General features: G+C 41.1%; 1 protein-coding gene across 2 annotated transcripts in view; it reads left to right on the top strand.

The window, feature by feature from the left end:
• mtcl2 (microtubule crosslinking factor 2) overlaps positions 1–21,769 on the top strand; it is a 101,544-nt gene that overhangs the window by 54,502 nt on the left and 25,273 nt on the right. The window contains exons 5-12 of one of the 2 annotated variants that reach the window (XM_028582430.1): positions 8,328–8,390; positions 12,532–12,699; positions 13,974–14,127; positions 14,678–15,230; positions 15,592–15,892; positions 16,334–16,567; positions 18,954–19,091; positions 21,382–21,495. In XM_028582430.1, the coding sequence (XP_028438231.1) occupies positions 8,328–8,390; positions 12,532–12,699; positions 13,974–14,127; positions 14,678–15,230; positions 15,592–15,892; positions 16,334–16,567; positions 18,954–19,091; positions 21,382–21,495 (1,725 nt within the window). The remainder of the gene's footprint in view (positions 1–8,327; positions 8,391–12,531; positions 12,700–13,973; positions 14,128–14,677; positions 15,231–15,591; positions 15,893–16,333; positions 16,568–18,953; positions 19,092–21,381; positions 21,496–21,769) is intronic. The other variant, XM_028582431.1, reaches the window with a different exon arrangement.

Below are 21,769 nucleotides of genomic sequence, written 5' to 3' on the forward strand. Positions count from 1 at the left end.
TAACAAAACAAAACACTGTTGCTGCTGTCGCCATCTGGCATCTGGGAGCCACAAGCTAAGTTTCCATCCACTTGTCAATCGAATTATCTGAAGTTCGGTAAAAAAACGAATGCTAATAAAGCTGGTGAAAGTGTGTTTCCATCCAACGGCTTTAAAGCGAATAAAAACCTGTGCGTAATGACGTCACATGCTGTTTTGCGATTAAATTGGTATATGAAATTGATTTGAGTAATTTTAAGGTGTTTCCATTCATTTTCGCACTGAATCGCACAACATTCAAGCAAACTTTTGCGAACAAAGTTTTGCTAGACAAAAGTAGTTGTTGTTACTATTAGAAGCCAAGGAAGCTACGATGGGCCTTTGGCCGAGGATCTGATCCAGCTCATCAAAAAGGTGGAACTTGCCTTTTATTTTCCCTCTGGTACCGCTGCGAGACAACTCTTTTTTTTTGAGACATGTATCGTTTGAGCGCCTTCCATTTTCTCCGGAGGACGTCCCACGGCTTTTCGTAACTTTTGTTGGCCATTTCCTTTGCGAGTTCCTGACAAATTATGACATTTCTTAGATGTTTGCTATCTAAAATAGCCATTATATTTTGCTCGTAAATTAAATTCAAAAAGTCTCTCGTCTCCTCGCTCGTCCGCTTACATCTGTCTTTGTTGACACCCGTCATGTGTGCAAACAGAGTGGAAATACTGGGCGGAAATTAACTAAAACTTCTTCTTCTTCGTTTCGTGGCGGGTTACAACCATAAAATGACCTAAAACTTAATCGCAATTCATTAATTTATGAATAAATGAATAAATTAATTTTCCATCAGCGTTTATCACATAAGCCGTATATTGATCAAGAGACAATCCAACAAGACCGAACGTATTTCATTTGAGTCGATATTCATGAAATTCTATCAAATTTTACTGTTTCCATAAGGCATTTTTCATTCGATATCACGTAATTCGGATAAACGTGTGGATGGAAACATAGCTACTGTCTTGTCCTTGTCTGGAGCACGGTGTGTGGTGAGGAAAGAACAAGTGCTCCTCGACTGAGATAACTGACGTCATTGACTCTTTATTGTGACTATAGAGTTTATCAAACTTTACGTTGTATCACAAAAGCTGCTGTAGAAAGTTTATTTGTCAGTCACTGTAAACTGATTCTACTTGCAAGTAAACAAACTTTATTATAACTTCAGTGGTCCTGTCTATTCTTGATAATATAATTATTCTAACAAATGTAATATGTTTGAAAGAGGAAATAACACAATTCTCTTGAAAATAAAAAAGTGAAACAAGCATAAGCAATAAAACGGGCCTTTGCTAAATTCATTACACTCTGGGGTTTTGCAGACTTAATTGGTCTGGTATGATCACTAGCTTATTCTTGCTAAAATAAGCTAACTATAAAGGGGCGCTATGCAGTTTTGGCCATTTCTTTGCTGTTTTCTTTCGCTTTTGCTCGCAGGTTTCTCTATAGAGCTCCCCCTACAGCTTCGGAATAGATATTTGGCAGCTCCTATGTTTACTTGTGTCTGCCGTTTCCTCTTTCTGTGTTCCTCTGACAATGCTTTCCTAGCTTTCTGCTTCTTTTTAGCCAGCTTAGCCATGACGATAGTGGGAAAAACTCCATCGCTACCTTGTTAGCCGGTTCCTGAGTGGGCGTATGTGTGCAGTGCCGTGAAGCAATTTGTTACATCGCGAGACCTGATATCACACGATAACTTCCTGGCGCTTAGGCCGGTGGCTCGCCGGGTGAAAATTGCAAGGGTGTTTTTTCCGCTCACAGGCGCTAGGGGGGCGCAAGACGACCACCATTCAACTCGGAAAGAAATTGCATAGTTCCCTTTTAAATTAATATAACTTTGTAGCTAATAATACTGATTCAGTCTGTTGACTTTATGACTCTTCTCTACTTGTGCTAGTGTTGCACATTTTAGCACCTCACAGATAAACATTTGTACGAGTAAACAACTCTCTGATACCTGGGTTTGTCGTTTTCTTGCTCTTAGATAAGTTACTTAATGATGTCTTTACCATCAACTGACTCAAAAGAGTCTTGGAAGAGGAGTTTACTTTATTTCTTTTGTGAATCAATTTGAAATGCATACAGTTTTTATGATTTTTGATGGAAGGTTTTCTTCTTTTGTTTCCAGCTCCCATTGTTTTTTTAATTTGTGTCTGTATGTTTTGTATGAAAATGAATTGGCAGACTCCGGTAACTTGCTTGAACTATGTAATCCATGATCATTCATCTTTTTTTTTTATCAGTGTTACAATATGTTCTTTGCTGCATACCTCATAATGATAATGTAACAAAAATGATTGCAGACTTGTGATGGATAACACAATTTAAACAAAGTTTGCTAATCGACTTTCAAATTATTCAATTGAAATGAAGTATCTAATGACAGCAGCATCATTTGCAGAATGGTTAAGGTGATGTGGTGGAGTACTTAATGAACAACTGGAAAAGTCAGATTTATTTCATTTCTCATCCTCAATTCAGGCTTATCAACAACATCGCAGCAGACAAAGAGGCTTTCTGCTCAAACCGCAAGGGTAAATGAGCTGTTTATTTCTTAGAACAGCACTAGAAGGGTGTTATAGTGTTTTCACAAAATGTGTGTTAAAGTGTACGAGACACTGCAGAGTGTGGGAACAGCGTGAGTGTGTAGTAATGAGCTGAGCAGACTGGGGGGATTTGGGAAACGCTGGTGTTGCTTTCGTCTTATCCGTTGTGCTCTGAGCTGCAGCAGACAAGCGGAGAGAGCTGCTTAATGCTACAATTGCATCCTTAGAATTCACTAAAAGCTGTTATTAAGTGTGACTAAGAAAAAATGGGATGTTACAATCTGCTCGCAACATTACCAGCATCCGTTTGTATTGTTATATGAACATTATTGGGTTGTTTTTACTCTGTAAATAGCAGGATTTTAGCAGTATGTCACCTTGTCACTCTACACTACTTTCTCTCTGCTTCCATCCATCCTTATCACACACACAAACACACACACACACACACACACGCACGCACACACACACACACACACCCACACCCCTGGTTATGTAACCCATTGTGTGTTGCATTGTGTAGACCCCTTTGTTCCAGTGTGTGTGTGTGATGTAGAAACTGGCCCCCTCGCCATTAGGTCAGATTCTGACAATCTGATCTAATTTCTGCCCTCAGAGGAAAACAGTTGTTGAATGTCAGTGCCACATTTAAAAAAAAAAAATCTAATACAAAATCTTGTCCAAACTTGGTTATTTACCTGGTAAAGAAAAGTCATCTTAAAACTCTAAATCATGCATGGGGAGGAAGTAAGTAAATTTTATTTATATAGCACCTTTCTAGAGCAAGCGTCACTGAGTGATTCACAAGACAATGAAAAAAAAGAAAAGAAAACATGTGCCTGCTTGGAAACGGTAAAGAGGATCAGTTGGACACATACACTTCTCCTCTCTCTCGGGATTTCATGCCTGGTTGCTTCAGGTGAGTCTGTACAGCGAGAGCAAATGTGATTTCTGTGCTCTCCTCCACTCTCAGAGAGCAAACTCACGTACTGTCAGTTAACCTGCGTAACCTGACTACCTGTAAAAACCATTTCCATTCGGAAACCATATCAGTGCACTGTAAAAACATATGGTGCTTTGCTCTGCTCTGTCGACAAGACAGTAACGTCTCAATCAAGCAGTTTAGTTTTTTGAGTATGGTTGCCTGTTAAGGTGTCAGGAGACTGCTTTCATTCCTCTGTCTATTTCTAGCCGTCCAGCTGACTGACAGCTGATTTGTTTTTAAAGAATATTTGCTTTCCCATGTTGATTCTAAGTTTCAACAATGTTTCAACACTGTCTATGGTTTTGTAACCTTGCAGAGCTCATATCTTTTCTATATCAAGAGTTTCAACATTAGTTTGTTTTGTTTCATCGTGTTTCTTACATTCTCCTGTCCGTCTCTAGCCACGGTGTATACATTTTACACTCCCCCTCTCTTCCAGACTTTCCTAACTCTTTCATCAGGTCTCCTGAATGTGTTTGATCCCGCCCTGCTCTGTATTCACGAGTGTCACGGCTGGTTGAACTGCAGATCAGATTGGATTTGAAGGCGGAGAGTTCACACTGCTGTGCCTCCTCATCCATGACTGAGGAATGACAACATCTCTCTCTCTCTTTCACTTTCCCCCTTTTTCTCGCTCTGCCATCGCCGTCGTTATCTGTCTCTCTATCTTTTCCCTGTGTCATTGACCATCGCTTCCTGTTTCCCTCACTGTCCTGATCGGTTTCCCTCCATCCATCAGGCAGGCGCAGAGAAGAGCTTGGCGTGCATTTATTATTTCGAAAAATCCATCAACCTCTCTCTGCCTCTGTCATCCCTCAATATCGCCCAATAACTCTCTCTCAATATCCATCTCCCCTCCCATAAGCTTTTCCCTTTTATAGAATCAACAATGTGAAATATGGTGAAATGTTACCTGAAAAAACCTTTGATGCAGCTGGCAAAGCAGAGGACACAGCCAGAAGCTGTTAAAGACGTTATCAGATAACATGGAAGTCAACCTGTTATCTTATCTGCAGTGTAACTGTAGACCTGCAGGCTCGGAAACATGAGAACCTGACTCTGGTCACGGTGCGTGTGCTTTTACATAATGAATAATGAACATTTTCGATCATACATTTGTAAGAGTGAGTTTAAGGTGTGCCTGTAAATTTTGGCTCAAAATTTTTGACAAACAAAATGATCCTTGTTCCCAGCTTCAGGCAGTGGTTTCCCAGTTTAGCTGTTTAACTGACAGTCCATGCAGCCGTTAGCCTTCTGATGCAACTTATAGTAACTAAAGCCAACCCACACACATTTCAGACTGATGATTATCGGTTTAGGCAACTTTAGACAAACTGACTCAGCAATTTTTGGCTCAGGCTGGTCAGGTATTTGACAGTTGATGCTACTGGTTGGTGTTTTGCAGTACTGTACTGTCACAGTCAGGGCAAGTCAGTGAGGTTCATGCTACGTTTGCACGTGGCCAGCTATTTTCATAAACGGACATTTTAACCTCTCCGTTTTCAAAGATAACATTGTGCACAGCTGTCAGTTTTCAGAAAAGTGTTCGTTTACACGTACCCGTGTATATATAGGCCGTCAATGTCGTCAAGAGCATGCCAAATCTGTAGGTGGCAGTGTAACGAGAAGCTCAAGCCCACGTTCGCCAATCAGTATCCCGAAAATAGCAACAACAGCAATGAATCACTTCCTCTCTCTTCTCTTCCTCACTTCCTCGGCTGCCTAAACCTCTGTTTGTCTCAGTTTACATGCAAACGTGCAAACAAAGTCTTCCCAAATCCCCACTTTGGCCGGAGTTTTTTAGAAAGAATCGTTTTCAGAGGCAAATTCTCCGTTTGCGTGTAAACGAAGGGAAATGTCTCAGTTTTTCAAAATAACCGTGTACGTGTAAACGGGGTATCAGATAGCTGACTGACAGTTCAGGTAACGTTTTGACACTTCTGGTATCTGTCACACAACTTACTGGGACACTAGAATAGAACGGAGCCATCGTAAAAGTTAATAGTAACACCTGTGCTTTTCCTGCTGTCCAACTGTCTGCTGTGGAAAAAGGCCATTTAAAATAAACTGGGATGGCAGCTCTGTTAATGTGTCTGTCCCACTCCAAAGGAATAAGTGAAATGCATTGTAAATGTATCTGTATTGTAGAGGCGAAAACGCAGGTACCATATAAAAGCCCCATTGTACATTTGAAAATGTCACAATGCTGGCTCCACCCTAATTGGTGATGTAAGAGTATTTCTTACATCACTTAGTGATTAGTATCACTTAGACTCCCAAAGTCACTATCTCCATTGGCTAATAAAAAGTGAGTGTAATTATTACGCTTTAACACAAGTCTATTTTTATACAAAAAAAGGGTTTTGTGTTGCAAACTCAGCCAACTTTTCTTCCTGCTGACAATGCAGGAATTGCTCACGCAAATGAAACACGTTGTGATATTCAGTGTCATGAACTCCCTTTCAAAGTCTAGCACGCATTTATTTCCATCTCTTTTAATCGATGCCCCCCTCTGCAACCAAACGCAGCTCAGCTGAGAGCCTGATCCAGTAGTCCCCACATATGTTTAGCCTCCGGCCAGAATCAATGGTTCCATTATCGGGCAGGCTTATTTATCCGTGAGTTTTTAGAGCCATTCATAGACTGTTTGCACCCTGATAAACTGATCTTCCAATGGGTTAGGAAGCAGAGAGGGATGAGAGGGAGGGAGGAAGTTATTTTAGGGAGGGAGTGTGGAGAGAAGAGAGGGATGAGAGGGAGGAAATGACAGCGGGAGATGGAAAAGTGAAAGGTCGGGAAATAGCCCAAAGGTTAATGAAGGGATAGAAAGGTGAGAGGCGAGGGAGGGAGGGGGGGAAGACTGACAGACTTGTGGAAATAAACATCAGATAAATAAGCAAATCCCCTTCATGCTGATGCTGCACTGCAACTCCACCTGGACATGAAAGGAATCATTGAGAAGATCCCTCAGTGCTCGAAGGTTACAGTATTTTAACAATTCTGATGAAAAAGAATGACACCAGTATTAGTTTTTATTTTCTGTGGTCTCTTACCTTTTTCTTCCCTCCATTTCTTTCTTTTGTTGTCAGTGGTTCCTTGCAGAGAGAGAGGCTTGTTTCCATGGAAACGGACTGAGCCAGATAAGCTTAGCTGCTTGCACTGCAGCGTGTGTGTGTGTGTGTGTGTGTGTGTGTGTGTGTGTGTGTGTGTGTGTGTGTGTGTGTGTGTGTGTGTGCGTGCGTGCGTGTGTGTGTGTGTGTGTGTGTGTGTGTGTGTGTGTGTGTGTGTGTGTGTGTGTGTGTGTGGTTGATCTTGGCTCTAAAGCGAAGGAAGCATGATGATTAATGAGAGTCTAATGCACTGGGCAGACACTCGGATGAACAGAGGATGGTGTGTGTGTGTGTGTGTGTGTGTGTGTGTGTGTGTGTGTGTGTGTGTGTGTGTGTGTGTGTGTGTGTGTGTGTGTGTGTGTGAGTGCAGTAGTTATTAGCAATGCAACCCAGTTTTTGGTTCATGTCATGAGGTTTATCTCTCTCTCTGTTATGACATGTGTATCTCCACCTCACAGCTGTAATTCTGCACTCTTAGCACTCATGTTGCTATGATGATCAAAATCACTATGTGGATGATCAACATCACTATAGCAATAATATCTGGGCTCAGCACGAGAGGAACTGTGTTATATGAGATATTTATATATACATAGAATAGTGTCATATATTTGGAGATAGGCTAAATTAATTTTCTCTCTTACTGAGAGCTGGATGAGAAGATCGTGCATAGAGTGTATATCAATCCATTGAATGTGAAGCTATGGCCAAAATACGATTGGCTTAGCCTGGAGTATCAGATGGTATACCTGGTAAACTATAAAAATAAGACTCCAGGAAGTCACTGCGCCCAGCCAAGAAATAGATCTAGTCCATAACACTTTTTCACAGAATACACAAACAAGATATAACATGTTAATTAATGAGTTTGAAGATGCTGGCAGGCTGATATTATAAAGTTTGGACACAGTCAGGGTAGCTTTTTCTCATTTGTTGTGCATCTGCACTGTATGCTAAGGCAAGATAAGTCATGAATGAGAATCAATCTTCTTATCTAACTTTCGGCAAGAGGTCAATTTTCCCAAAATGTCAGGTAAGTACTATTAAAGGGCAGCTTGGTATATTGGCACGAACTGTCAAGATTCCTGTGTATCATGGAAAACCAGGAGTTCTTTACTGTTGCCTTCAACATCCTGAAAAATGACAAAATTTCCTTAATTGCACTACAACAGTGAACGGTTGTACTATGTAGATGTGAAATGTCGGCCAAATATATTATTGTCTGTGCAACACCTGGCAGTTGGGATTATGGCTCTGTTCAGATGAAATAAAGGTGAAATCACATGGTGGTCTGTAGTGTTTGGTAACGCACCAAACAACTTGTAATGGTGAATGCTCTTGAAAAACTTTTGAGTCCGTGGATGGAAACAAAATCATGAAAGCCTGCCTTGTTTTTACACTTTTGGGGTTTAAAAATATATTCTAGTCTGGTCTGCACGTATGGAAAGTTTAAAACCACGCCCTAGATAATAATTAGTTGAAAAGAGTTGGAACCATGTGTGTATGTTGTAATTTCACAAGTTTAAATCCCACCGTTGTATTCCACAGCGGGTCATCTCTTACTCCCTGTGTTGTTTCAGACTGAATACGTTCATTCTCCTTCAGTTCAGAATCAGTGTGTCACTTCTTCCTAATGACACTCTGTATGTGTCTCTGTTCCAGAACTCCCAGAAGAAAAGAGTAGCACGACCCAACAACAAACCTGACAAGAAGTTCTGTCCACAGGTAATACACACACACACACACACACACACACACACACACACACACACACACTATGTTTTCCTCTAGATGGTCCAACAAATCAATAAGACAAACTGCGGTTTCAGCAACTAAACCATTAAGACACTTAAACCTAGAGAGGGAGAGTGACATGTATCTAACACACACACACACACACACACACACACACACACACACACACACACACACACACACACACACACACACACACACACACACACACACACACACACACACACAAACACACACACAGGGAAGGTTGTAGCTCTTGCTGCCCAAAGCTTGTTTAGATTTTTAACATTTAAAAAACAGTTTTTCCACAGATATAATTAAAGTGTTTAATTGTTAAGTGTTGCTTTATATAATTATCATTCTGTATATTCTTTATGATTATATGAAATACTTACAAGGAATAACCCCAATTGTAAAATAAATAGCAATTGAATTCTCTGTACAGTTACACTATTCAATATTTAATAACATTTCAACAGCAGTCCTGTCTGAGATGTTTGTCAGTTTCCTTGTAATCAATTCCAGGGGCACAGATACAAGTAAAAATATAGTAAAATCTTGATCATAAATATCATCATATTTCCACATTAGCTTTTTATGGTGTCAGCAGAAATTGCATGTACTGTAGGTGACATTGGACCACAGGAACTGAGACTGTTATTCCCGCCTCCATACATTGAGTGGGTCAAACCGGGCAGCACTGGTTCCAAATTATAAGTAATTCAGAAACCTGCATTTTGATTTCCGCAACAACAGTTTATTTTCTCCATCAACATCGCCACTTATAAGTAAATATACTTACAGTTGTGATAAAGGGAGATGTGATCACAAAATTCATTTCATACACAGAGGAACTCCATCCAACATCCTGAAGCATTTCCTGCAGCATAATGCTTCTGGATAGTGACACTCCAGTTAAAGTTCATCCGCAGTTAATTATCACTTTTATTGTGAATCCTCCCTAAAACAGACATTTATTCTTCTAATTTTCTGCTTCAAACATCAATTAAGTTCAGACTAGACATGTTAATGGTGTCTGGGGCCAACGACCATAACTGCCATATTGGAAATCTATCTTGTTTGATTCTTTAAGTGTGTTCCTGCCTCACGGCTCATGACTGTGCTGTCTGTGTGTCTCTGTTGTTTGTGACCTATTTCCTCTGGGTATCGCGCCTCTATCTGTCCAAACAAGCTGTGTGCAGTTTGCAGCAGATTAATCAGCATTTCCTGTTCTCTCTCTCTTTTCTGTCCACCATCTTTTCCTGCAGGTGTTGTTACTTTAATATAATTCTGGTATACCCAGTTTCTGTTTATTCTTGGATTACAGATCAGGCGTCGACACCACACTTTAAATCTCTATATCCTCTTCATTCTGCCTTTATTCGCTCCTAAAAACAGAACTACTAACTAACTTCACTTTTCCAATGTCTCCCTCCCTTTTTTATTTACCACAGTTAAATAAAGCTAAAGAACTTTTTCCCTTTTTAAAAAAAAAAAAAAAAAAAAAAAAAGGCGCTACATGAATTAGAAGTGTATCAACTCAGGTTTTACAGCACGACAGAGTACATAGAGATAAATATTAAAAACCCACAGCACTTACATATCACCACAGAAGGGGGTTGGCGGTGAAGTTATTTCTCTCACCACCATATCTCTCCTCGTCTGCTAACACGAGTCCAGGCTTCCTCTCCAAGCCACATACCATAAATGGCTGTAAATTCGCCAGCTCTCGCCTCTCTCAATGTGGTTGGGAATGCTCCACAGGCCGTAAAACAAATACAGCCACAGAGCTTCTTCTGAGGAATGAGGGGCACAAGTTCACCTCAGGTCAGCAGTAGTTACAACTGAGTTTAAGATAGAGAAACATACATAAATCTATATTTATATTGAGAGCATTGTACAACTCCTAAGAAACATACCACAACAAGCTGACAAACACTGCCCTTCTAAAGTTGGTTAGCTAACGTAGGACGAAACAGTTGCCTATTTACACATCCAGCAGGCACAGAGCCACATTAGCATCTGGAGTCGTGTTTCTGGCCATCTAATAGGGGTTTTCTATACATTATTTATTATATGTGCCATATAAGTCCAATTTCTACACTCTTTTAGCTCTGTTTTAGTCTTTACCAACTCCTGGATCTTTAGCTGCTAAATGCTCCACAGGCTAATCCAGCTAGTTGCTGACTTTGTCAGTCTTTAGTGCTTGGCAGTGTAGACTGGGGTTATCAGAGCTTTTTGAATTAAACAACTGAAGAACTATGCTAGCAGTGAGACTAAACCATTTAGTAAATGTGCTGTAAAACCCCCCAAACAATATGTTATAAGACACTAAAATGCTCCAAAGAGTCACAGAGTTGGTGATAATTATATTATTTCAGCACTGAGTTACCCCATTGACAACTGAGTCATTTGATTTAGTATTTAAAAAGAGACAATTTTACTTTTGAAAAGATAAATAAAACATTCTTTATTTTACCAAAAGTTTAATTCATAAGCAATAAAACGAACCCTTGCTCAATTTGATACTGTCAGGGTTTTTGTTGTTACTTGGTCTGGTTGGACCTGAAGCTAATGGTTGCTAATGTTAGCTAATGTTAGCAAACTTTAGATATTTATTGTGCTCTGTTACCAACGTTACTGAGTCACTTCACTAACTTTATGATTCTTCTCTACTTGTGCTACTGTACTACCATAATCCCATTACTGCTAATTAATCTCATAGTCATGCTATAAATCCAAATATTTATTTTTGCACATTTAAGGTACCACAGTAGCTAAGATGCAGCTTAATTTGTCATTTGTGAGCTATTCTTAGTTTTACAGTTCAGTATTTTCTATCCAAGTTAGTTAGTAAATATTCATTTCACATATGATGTCTGAGGGAAACCACTAATGAATGTTTTCTAGAGTTTCTCTGTTTTCTTTGTGTGTGTTTTTTGTAAAAGCCTCTCGGGGAACAAACACAGCATGACTCTGACCTCACCATTTGGTAGCTGAAAGCCGCAAGCTAGTCAAATAGTGCTTTGTCATCATTTCTCATGTTCAAGGCAATTTTAAATAGAATGAAAAACCAATTCATCCCACTTGAGTTACAGGACTGTAATGGTTTAGTGTGTATTATAACAGTCAGCGATGATGCCCAAACCTTACTATGGTTAAAAACAAATACTCAACTTTACAGATTGACTTTTATGAATTTAATAACAAAATGATCACATACTTCACTGTAAAGTCCATGTCTAGTTGTCTGCACGGATTTAAGTCGGCTTGATGTTTGTGTGTGTGTGTGTGTGTGTGTGTGTGTGTGTGTGTGTGTGTGTGTGTGTGTCTCTGCACTGTTCCCATGCATGTATCCAGCTGTCTGCAGCTTTTACTTTCTGTGTGTGTTTTCGGTCCTGTCAGGTTGTCTGTCCAACCTCTTTCCCTGGGTAGACAGATTGAAGGGCCCTCCTTTGTGTGTTTCTTGTCTTGTCTTGTCTGTTCTCTGCGTCTTTGTCCCTCAATGCCTCTTTTTAAAAAAAATCTTTTTCTGCCCCTTTTATACAGAATTATGACAAATTACGCAAGTGAAATCATGTTTAATCATTAATTTTCTTTCATTTGACAATACTGAATAGTGAGAGTTTGCATTTTTCACATTAAATCATCATCAGCATTCTTGACTCTATTTACCTCAGGTTCCCCTCTCAACATTTTCTTTTTACTCGAACAGTTCAGGGTGGGGCAGCACCAAATGACTATTGTCATTATTGATTAATCAATTGATTATTTTTCCAAAGTCTGACCAAAACACAAGATAATGCATTACACAAGTAATAAAATTGGCAAAAACTAGAACCTACAAATGTGTGCCTTTTTTATTTAATGAATTTCCTAAAAAAAAAAGATACATTTCAATCATCAGTTTAAATATTTCAATCAAAATATTTAAATGGCTGTCAGATAATTGACTATTAATTGATAATTGAATCACTAGTTAAAGGCCTAAAAGGGAAACTTCACTTTGCATGTTAACAGATGTGTGCGCATGTCAGCCTCTCTGTGATACAGCAGTTTTTGTATGACTGTCACCTCGGTGCTCTCTTCTCTTTCCGTCATGTCACCGCAGGAGGACAGTTCAGACCTGAAGTGTCAGCTCCACTTTGCCAAAGAGGAGTCAGCCCTGATGTGCAAGAAGCTGACCAAGCTGGTGAAGGACAGCGATGCCATGAAAGAGGAGCTGGCCAAGTACAGGTCGCTGTACGGAGACGTCAACGTCTCGCTCACTGTGGAGGAGGTGAGGAACTAGATATTTGCTTTCGAGCCATTTTATACAAGAGCAAGACATTTGTTGGGTCTTTGTCATGGTCAGATAGTGATTATTGAGCAAATTAGTGCAGACAAAGTAGTGGTTAGTGAACAAGGCCATGATCACTGTATGGAGAATTAAGAACTACAGCACAATGGAAGAGGAGGAGAAAGGATTTTGATTCCATATTTAAAGCTGTGATACAGCCCACAGAAGGGTTTATTGACGACACCTTCAGGAAAATATAAACCCTGAGTTTCCATCTTTTCTTACCGTTTAGCTATCTCTTAATGTTTGCCTGAGAGCTGCAAAATGGTCCATATAAAACCTAAATGCCAAAAACGCCTGGGAAAACTCTACAGAGGTGCAGCTGTATTGTTTTAGAAAAAGCATAAAACACTTCGCAAAGCTCATTAAATCCAACTCACTTTTGAGCTATTTCAGGGAATGCTGAAAACATGCAAACAGATTGCAGCCAGTGGTTTTCCTACTTTATAATCCGTTGGATACTATATTGAATTTCCTGTCCTTTTGTGTTTTCGATGAGGATTATATAATCCAGGACTGGTAATGCAGAACATAATTGTTATAATTGTTATTACTATTGGTAATTATATTAGTATGTCCTTTACAACCATGGTGAAAAACTTGAGATAAATAGGGTAGAAACACCTATCAGCACTTAGATAATTCATGCTAACAGTCATAAAGGTCAGCCATTTATTAAAGGGCACTACGAGTTCTGGCATGGTTTCAGCGCAATTTCATTTTTGTCTCAAATCGTAGGCATCTCTCCTTGATCCGCTAGCTGCCTGCCCCCATGAATACACTGTGAAAAAGCCCGGTCTCGGGAGACAACACAGGGTCGTAAACGTCAAACAAACACTAGGGGCACAGGCTGTGCACCAAAATACAACAAACCACGTTCCAGCCAATCAACAACTCACGCTACACAATCAACTCTGCTCACTGTCCCCCCTCCCCCAACCATCTTGTCGGTGATATGCTGGTTTGTTGTATTTTGGTGCACAGCCTGTGCCCCTAGTGTTTGTTTGACCAGGCTTTTTCACAGTGTATTCAGGGGGCGGGCAGCTAGCGGATCAAGGAGAGATGCCTACGGTTTGAGACAAAAATGAAATTGCGCTGAAACCATGCCGGAACTCATAGTGCACCTTTTAAAGTGTATGAATGAACAGGTGGGAGGTGAGGAAGGAAGTGGTTTTCCTCTACTTATGTCTTTTTGCTGTTTGAATCCCCCTCAGGTTGCTGACTCCCCCCACACCCGCGAGGCGGAGATCCGAGTCCACCTGAAGCTGGTGGAGGAGGAGGCCAACCTGCTGAGTCGACGCATCGTGGAGCTGGAGGTGGAGAACAGGGGGCTCCGAGCTGAGATGGACGACATGAAGGGACCACAAGGTACTTTTTAAAACTTATCTCTCGGTTTTACATTTCTGTAATTCATTTCTCAGAGATTTTCTGATGTTTTATTTTTCTCCATTTCTGTTATGGCAGCGATAGTTTTTATGTTGTTACGATATATTAGATTGTCCTACTTTATTCAGGTAATTTTATATATATATATATATATATATATATATATATATATATATATATATATATATATATATATATATATATATAATTTTATTTATTTTATTTAAATTATAATTATATATTTATAGTTTTTTTATGAGAGGGCCAGGGCAAAACACATTTCATTGCATTCTCTCTGTACTTTTAAATGCACATGACAATAAACTTGAACTTGAACTTGAACAGAGGCATGAGCTCCTCTGGCGGTGGAAATAATCTTAAATCAACAGGGAGCAATGAGCTCATATGTGCTCTTTGCAGACATATTTTGGATAGTTATATTTTCATGATTATTATTTCATACACTTTAATTTCTTCCTTTGTTGCCTTCTCAACTGCTTGACCTCTCACCGTCTCGTTTCTTTTGGCCTAGATGGTCCACAGGAGCTCACTGGTGTTGGCGGTCTGGGCCTCGGAGGAGGAGCCATGGTACTCGGGGGAGGGGCCTCGTCTGAAAACGTCATGGAGCTCCAGAGACACCTCCAGTTTGTTGAGGAGGAGGCCGACCTGCTGAGGAGGTCTCTAATCGAGATGGAGGAACAGAACAAACTGCTGATGAATGAGATCAACCGCTACAAATCTGATCTCCCGCCGCCAACGTCCACGCTGTCGTCCAATTCCTTGGCGTCGCTGACAGACGGGCTGCTCAGCGACAGCCCGGTGCACTGCATACAGGAAGGGGCGGTGCTTATCAGCACAGACACCCCGGCCCAGGAGGAGGAGATCAGACTGGCAAGGCTTCAGATTGGAGAACTGAGCGGGAAGGTGAAGAAGCTGCAGTACGAGAACCGAGTGCTTCTGTCCAACCTGCAGCGCTGTGATCTGGCCTCCTACCATGCTCCTTCCTCCTCCTCCTCTTCCTCATCACTACGACTGGCCCTGGAGACTGATGCAGAGGCTGGAGACTCAGCCGAGTGCCTCCCAAGGTAGTGTTCTTCGGTGTGGTTCTCTAATAGGAATGCTTCAGCGATAGTATTTTTTGTAACTCAACAACTTTGTTGATAACTCATTGCACTTCAATAAAGACACCATGGCAACATGAATGTCTGTACAAAATTGCATGACAACCCATCCAACATTTTTAAAAGAGATTTTCTCCACACATCCATGAACTTGATGAAGAAACAGTGGTTGACAAAACAAGGTCTATTTTGTGTCTCTGCTGGAGCTTTTGGTAAATTCCCATTTTTCTGAGCACTTTTAGATCAAGAATGAACTTTCAATCCCAACCTTTAAGCCAACATGAGAAGTCCTAAACATGCTCTCTCTGTTTGTTTTTTCCGTCAGCCCGCCGCACCGCAAAGAGCCAGTAGGGGTTGAGACCGACACCCTGGAGATCAAGGAACGGAAAAAGAACATCGAGGACAAGGCTGACGTAACAACCTCACTCCCTGGGTACCCGGGGCAGAAGGACCATGATGCCTTGCTGGCCATGAGGGACCAGGCGCGCTTGGTTTCCACGGCGATACAGCTCCTGACCTCCCCCGAGTCTAACTGCCTTTCCTCCTCCCCATCCATCTATCACAAGGTCTGCAGCAACGAGGCAGCAGAGCCGTGCGAGCTGGAGAAACCTCAGCCTCACAGTCAGGTACACGTCCTCTGGTTGGTGTGTTGTTCTTCCACGATACTGTCAGCTTTTCAGGAAGTTCATGGAACCTGAAAATTCACTGTGTGGCTATTTTTTTTCTTCTTCAACTTTATTTATTTAAGTTAAAATTTGTACAGCAGGTGACACATGGGTCAGGGTGAACAAGGTATAGTGATAGTATATTGTCATTTCCCTGCAAGTCCCTGTGTGGCTATTTTAAACATTTTTTCATCACATCTACTAGAACCCTAAATATGTGTATGCACTTTATAAAACATAACAATGTGTACATGAAATATGTGGACATGATAAGAGAAAATATATAAGTTGAATAAGAAAAAACAAGCCCCCACAACTTAATATTTATCTGCCTGGGCCGTTCCCACACACAGCCAATAATGAGCGAATGTGTGATAAAGTCAGTTATTTTTTGTTCCCCAGATTTCAGAGCTGTCTGACCTGGCGGACCGGCCCCTGGTTGGTGCTCTGACCAGCAGGCTCCAGGCCCTACACACCCAGCTACAGGCCTTTGTGGAGCGGGTAGACAGCCATAGTAAACCCCCAGCAGGTGGGAGGGACCCTCAGGTAGAAGGAGCATCTCCTCTGGCCTCACGCTGCGCCTCCCTTCCCTGCTCTGGAGACGAACAGGATGGACTGAACACTACCGCGAAGAAGGTAAAAGACCAGAAACACACTCCAACTTCTCACTTCTTGTCACTCTGTCTCTTTCATTTTTTCAGTCTGTTTTTTTTTCTTCTTCATAAAAGCTTTTACTTTTGTTGGTTTTTTATTTTTTATTTTCGGTTGTCACTGGTTTGTTTTTCTATTCTTCAGTTTTGTGTGTGGTCCAGTGCCTAACCATTAATTTGGCTGAATAACACTCCCAATCCCATCTGAACGTGCTGCTTTAGTTTCTCCTCACAGTGGAGAATGGATTTACACAACAAGCTCAAATCTGCAACTCCGTGACTAGATGTTAATTAAGCTTCATTCAGATCTGTTTACAATTCTTTTTTCTGTCCAGTTTTTATTCTCAATTAACCTGACAGGCTTCCAACACAGTTGTGAATAGACAAATTGACAAACACAAATGTAAAATTGTAAAAACAAAAACTGTGGGGATGTATTAGATGAATTCAGATTTGAGGTCCCAGTGTAAACCTCTCCATACACCCATTTCCTCTGCATGCTGTTAAATTGCTTCTTAACCTGGTATTAAGATGCTGCTTTAGGCCTCAAATGGAGCCCGTTCTTATGCATGGACATAGTAGGGTTATTAAAAGCACATAAAGCACCATTTATTTATATCTATATTCATCAGAGTATCATAAAACCAACTCAACATACAGTCTAGGCTACATCTAGTGTAGTTGAGCAATATTGCTCATACCTATTTTCATTTAAAGTTACATTTATATCCATAGATTTAATCACATTTCAGGTGTAACTGAATGTGGCATCATAATTGAGGCTAGCAGGTATTGTATCATATGGCGCCTGTTAATATAGTTGTTGTTACACACACACCACACACACACACACACACACACACACACACACACACACACACACACACACACACACACACACACACACACACATATACTGTACATACATATTTCTTAAAACAGCAAATGAGACAGCGAGCCCGGTCTAAATAGATTTTCAATCAGACTTCATAAATCACATTTTCAGTCTGAAATTCTCCACTGGGAAATTCTTGAGTTACAGTTGATTGTCAGTGATTTATGTTTTAATCCAAACATATGCTGTATTTTCAACTATATAATGGTCAAAACTCAGTATGAGATCAGTTATAAAAGCACATTGGAATCAGTAGAGACTGAAATTCCACTTGACTGTCAGACAGCTGCTGGCACAGTTCTACCTCGCCTTCAACTGTCAGGAACATGTTTGAAAAAAATTGTACCTACTTGTTTATAAAATTTAAAAAATTAAAAAAGACTTTTGACTCAATAGCAGACTAAATTGACTTAAGATGGATATTTACAGTATTTGGTGAAGCTGCATTTACAGCAAGAGAAACTTCTTTCTTATAAAATTCTGTGTTTTCTATTCTAATCTAATCTAATTTAGTGTGTCTGTCTGGAGGAGGCTCTGATGAAATTATACAAAGTTTTAATAGGATACAGGATGTAATGTTTAGACTCCATTAGAGGCCAATTCTGAGTCCCAACACCCCTCCAATCTCTCCTCCCTTTTCCTTCCTCCCTCTCCCCTTCCCTTCGTCCCCTCCTCCTTCCCTCTTTTTTCTCTGCACGGGCACCATAACCGTCGGTTTCTGCACTTCACTTCCATCTCCCCCTTACCCTCCTTTTAAACCTCCTTTCTCTTCGTCCTCCTCTTCGTCATCTCCTCCCTGCTTTCCTCTGACTTCTCCTTGCTCACCTCAACTCCCTTTCCTTTCCTCCTCCCACTCTTCCTTCTTCTCCTTTTGTCCTTGCTTTGCTTCCCCATCTGCACTCGTTTCTCCCTCTCCTCCTTCACCTGGTTGCTCCGTCGACCCTTCGCTCTGACTTTTCATCCTAACCGCATTACTCCTTCTCGTCTTATTTCTTCCTCTTTCCCTCTTCCTTCCCTCCTCTATCTCCCATTGCTGTTTCTCCCCAACTCTCCCTTTCTTCCCACTCTTCTATGTCCTCCTCCGTTTCCTTTTTCTCTCAGCCGTTCATTCTGCCCTCCATCCTACTTTTCTTTTTTTTCTCCACTCTCTCCTTCTCCTCTGTGGCCAAGCTCTTTTTCCTCTACATCCTTTTCTTTGTCTTGTGAGATCCATACTCAACTGTTTCTGTTTTTTTTTTTTTTTTTTTTTTTTTTTCACTGTTGTCATGTGGATGGACGCCATTTTGGTTGAATTGTTTTTTATTCTTACTGTTGTGTTTGTTTGTCTTGTTTGTCTTTCATTTCTATCACTCCCCTCCGTTTTGTTTTTTGTTGCACAACGTCTCGTCCTCCCCTGTCCCTCCCTCTCTCACTCTATGATTTGTTTGTTTGTGTGTTTGTTTTTTTTATTCATTAACCTGCCCATGCATGCATGCAGCAGCCTGATTATAGGGACCAATCAGAGCCCGAGGTAAAAGGACAAACTGAGGAGAACAGCCAATCAGACAGCAATGAGACGCAAAAGCAGGAAGACAGCGAGCTGGAACAGGGAGAGAACGAGGCAGATGATGCACTGGTGAGTCCCAAATCAAAACCATTCACATCATGATAGGCATAGACATACACACTTGCCTGAAATTAAAGTTTTACTGTGTGTTTCACTTTGTCTTGTACACACATAAAGATAAACACTAAGGCTTTTTGCCTTCAGCGCAACAAATAAAAAGTCTAGTCTGCTCCTTTAACAGTCCAAGATTCTAAAGTAACTGAGGAAGCTGACAGTAAATGTGACAGAGAGACTGTAACTGATATCTTTATATTAATAATGGATTAAATGACTACTTGTATGTCTAAGGGGCCACTAGACAATTATCAGCCATCCCTGCAGTTCCCCTCAGCTCTACAGACTGTTTTTAGTGTTGGTTTTTCAGCCGGCAACTTCACTGTTTTGTTTCTCGCTCTCGTCACTCTCACAAACTAGCTTTTTCTGTTAGTTTTAAACCGCATCTGTCAGTCTTCTTCAGCGGTTGGAGTTTGCCCAGTTGTCTTCATGTGCCTCAAGTATAGAGCTTTGGTGATGTGTTAAAGGAATACGCCACCGTTTGTTGAAATAGGATTATTCACCATCTCCTCTATGTTTATATAGGTGGGCAAACGCATTTTTGTCTCAGTGCATGCATTGTCTTAGTCTGGCTGGTTGGAAGCGGAATTGTCCATTACATTACATTGTCCAGTTCTTTCGAACTACAGATCCGCTACCCAATCTGGCAAACTTGTAATGTAATGGACAGTTCCGCTTCCAACCTGTAGAGGGACCGAAGCGGGAAAAGTTACCTAGTGTTGCTTTAATGAGTCGTATATGGCTGATTGTAAGTCTCCTGCCTGCAAAGATGGTCTTAATGGCAACTCCATCTCCTTGACAAAAAGGACCTCACACACACACACACACACACACACACACACACACACACACACACACACACACACACACACACACTGTAGCTTGTTACTGATGTGGTACAGTGGTGGCGAGCTCATGCTAGCAACACAGTGTTGTAAACAAACATAAACAGTGACTTCACTGTCAGCTGTGGGATTGATGGGAAGAAAAGACCATTGTTTGGTTGACCTTTTGCTGGCGTGTCTCCTCGGTAACCAGGGATATGTGTGTGTGTATGTGTGTGTGTCTGCATCTTTATCCAAGCCTGACAGGGAGAATGGGAGTGAGAGACTAAAATAGAATGAAAGAGAAAGAAAACAAGATAGTCAGATATTATAGAGAAACAGTTGTGTTTGTAGCAGTGATCAGCAGAGCAGTGACACAGCAGCACATACTGTACACCCAGTGTTTACATACACAGCATAATACTGCTACTCATTCTTTGCAATATTCAATGGAAAAGTTTGTTTCCCCCTGCCTCCAGTCCAGGGTAGGAATTTCACGGCGGCCTTATGCCCCTCAAAAAATGATACTGTATGTCCTGCAGCCACAGGGGCCTAGATGCCCCGTATGCACTGCTCCAGCTGATTTTGCCGTGTTCTCCTTGCCTCCTATCAATACAGTGTAGTGTCTTTTGTTGAAACAAAGCCAGAAATATGCATATGCACTATTTTCATCCAGTTTATAAAGCTGCACGTACACCTGGTTCTGTTTCATAAATCTGAGTCATTGTGGAGCTGGGCGCACACACACACACACACACACACACACACACACACATAGGCCTCATTTCCACACCCGCAGTTACCCATAAATGGACGTAGAATACATATATTATATTATATTATTAAAGTGGTGTTATTAGTGTATTTGAATACTCACATTCTTCATGCCTTGGCTCTTGTGTTGCTACAGTTTTTAATGTTGTTGCACATTTTGTATGAAACAGCTGCCACGTTTTCACAACAGTGAGTCATTTTGGAAGTCAGAGTAGTTTTTCTGGCTGGTGAGCGGCCTGGTGGTGTCGAGGGTGATGAAGGGCAGAGGCTGAGCCCAGTGGAGGGTGAAAGAGGACATTAATGGTACAGTGGTGGGTCGATGGATTGCACTCACTCAGCAGCCAAATGAGGCATTGGAGAGTACATAAGTGTGTGTGTGTGCGTGTGTGCGTGAGTGCTACAGTAGCGTGCCGCAGCCGAGGTGTGATTTAAAGGGTGTTCTAGCACAAAACTGCCATGTTATGTGCTTCTCACACTGCTGTTTCTCCCTTTTTCATTTCCTTCTAACTCTCTTTTCCCTCAACGCTGCTCCTCCCATCACTTTTTCTCATTTCCTACCTACTGATGTTTCCCTATCCACTGCTCCTTTCCTTCTTTCTTTCTCTACCTCCCTCCTTATATTGTCCCCTTTATATTTTCCCGTCCAGTCCGGTGACCTCCAGGCTCGTCTGTCCAAAGCAAAAGAGTCGGCTCTCGGAACTCAGGCGGAGCTGGAGAGTGGGAGGCAGGCTCAGAGAGAAACCACTCTCAAACTCACACAGGTTAGTTTGCAGCACCGAACACTGTCAAGACACACAAACTAATAAAGTAAACGTGTAAACAAAACACCCTCAAACTCACACAGACGCACTGAAACGCCACTTTGTGTAGAAATGTAAAGAATAACCTGCTTATTTTGCAGTCAAGCTAAAATTACCCAGGGATATACAGTATTTGTATAGGGTTTTTGGAGAATCAGTGTTATTGTATGTTGTTTTCTCTTAAGTCTTGAAATCGATCGATTGAGTAACCAAACGTTTTGACATTAAGTCCTCC

The sequence above is a fragment of the Perca flavescens genome, chromosome 7 (genome assembly GCF_004354835.1).
Source record: "Perca flavescens isolate YP-PL-M2 chromosome 7, PFLA_1.0, whole genome shotgun sequence".
NCBI classification, from domain to species: domain Eukaryota; kingdom Metazoa; phylum Chordata; class Actinopteri; order Perciformes; family Percidae; genus Perca; species Perca flavescens.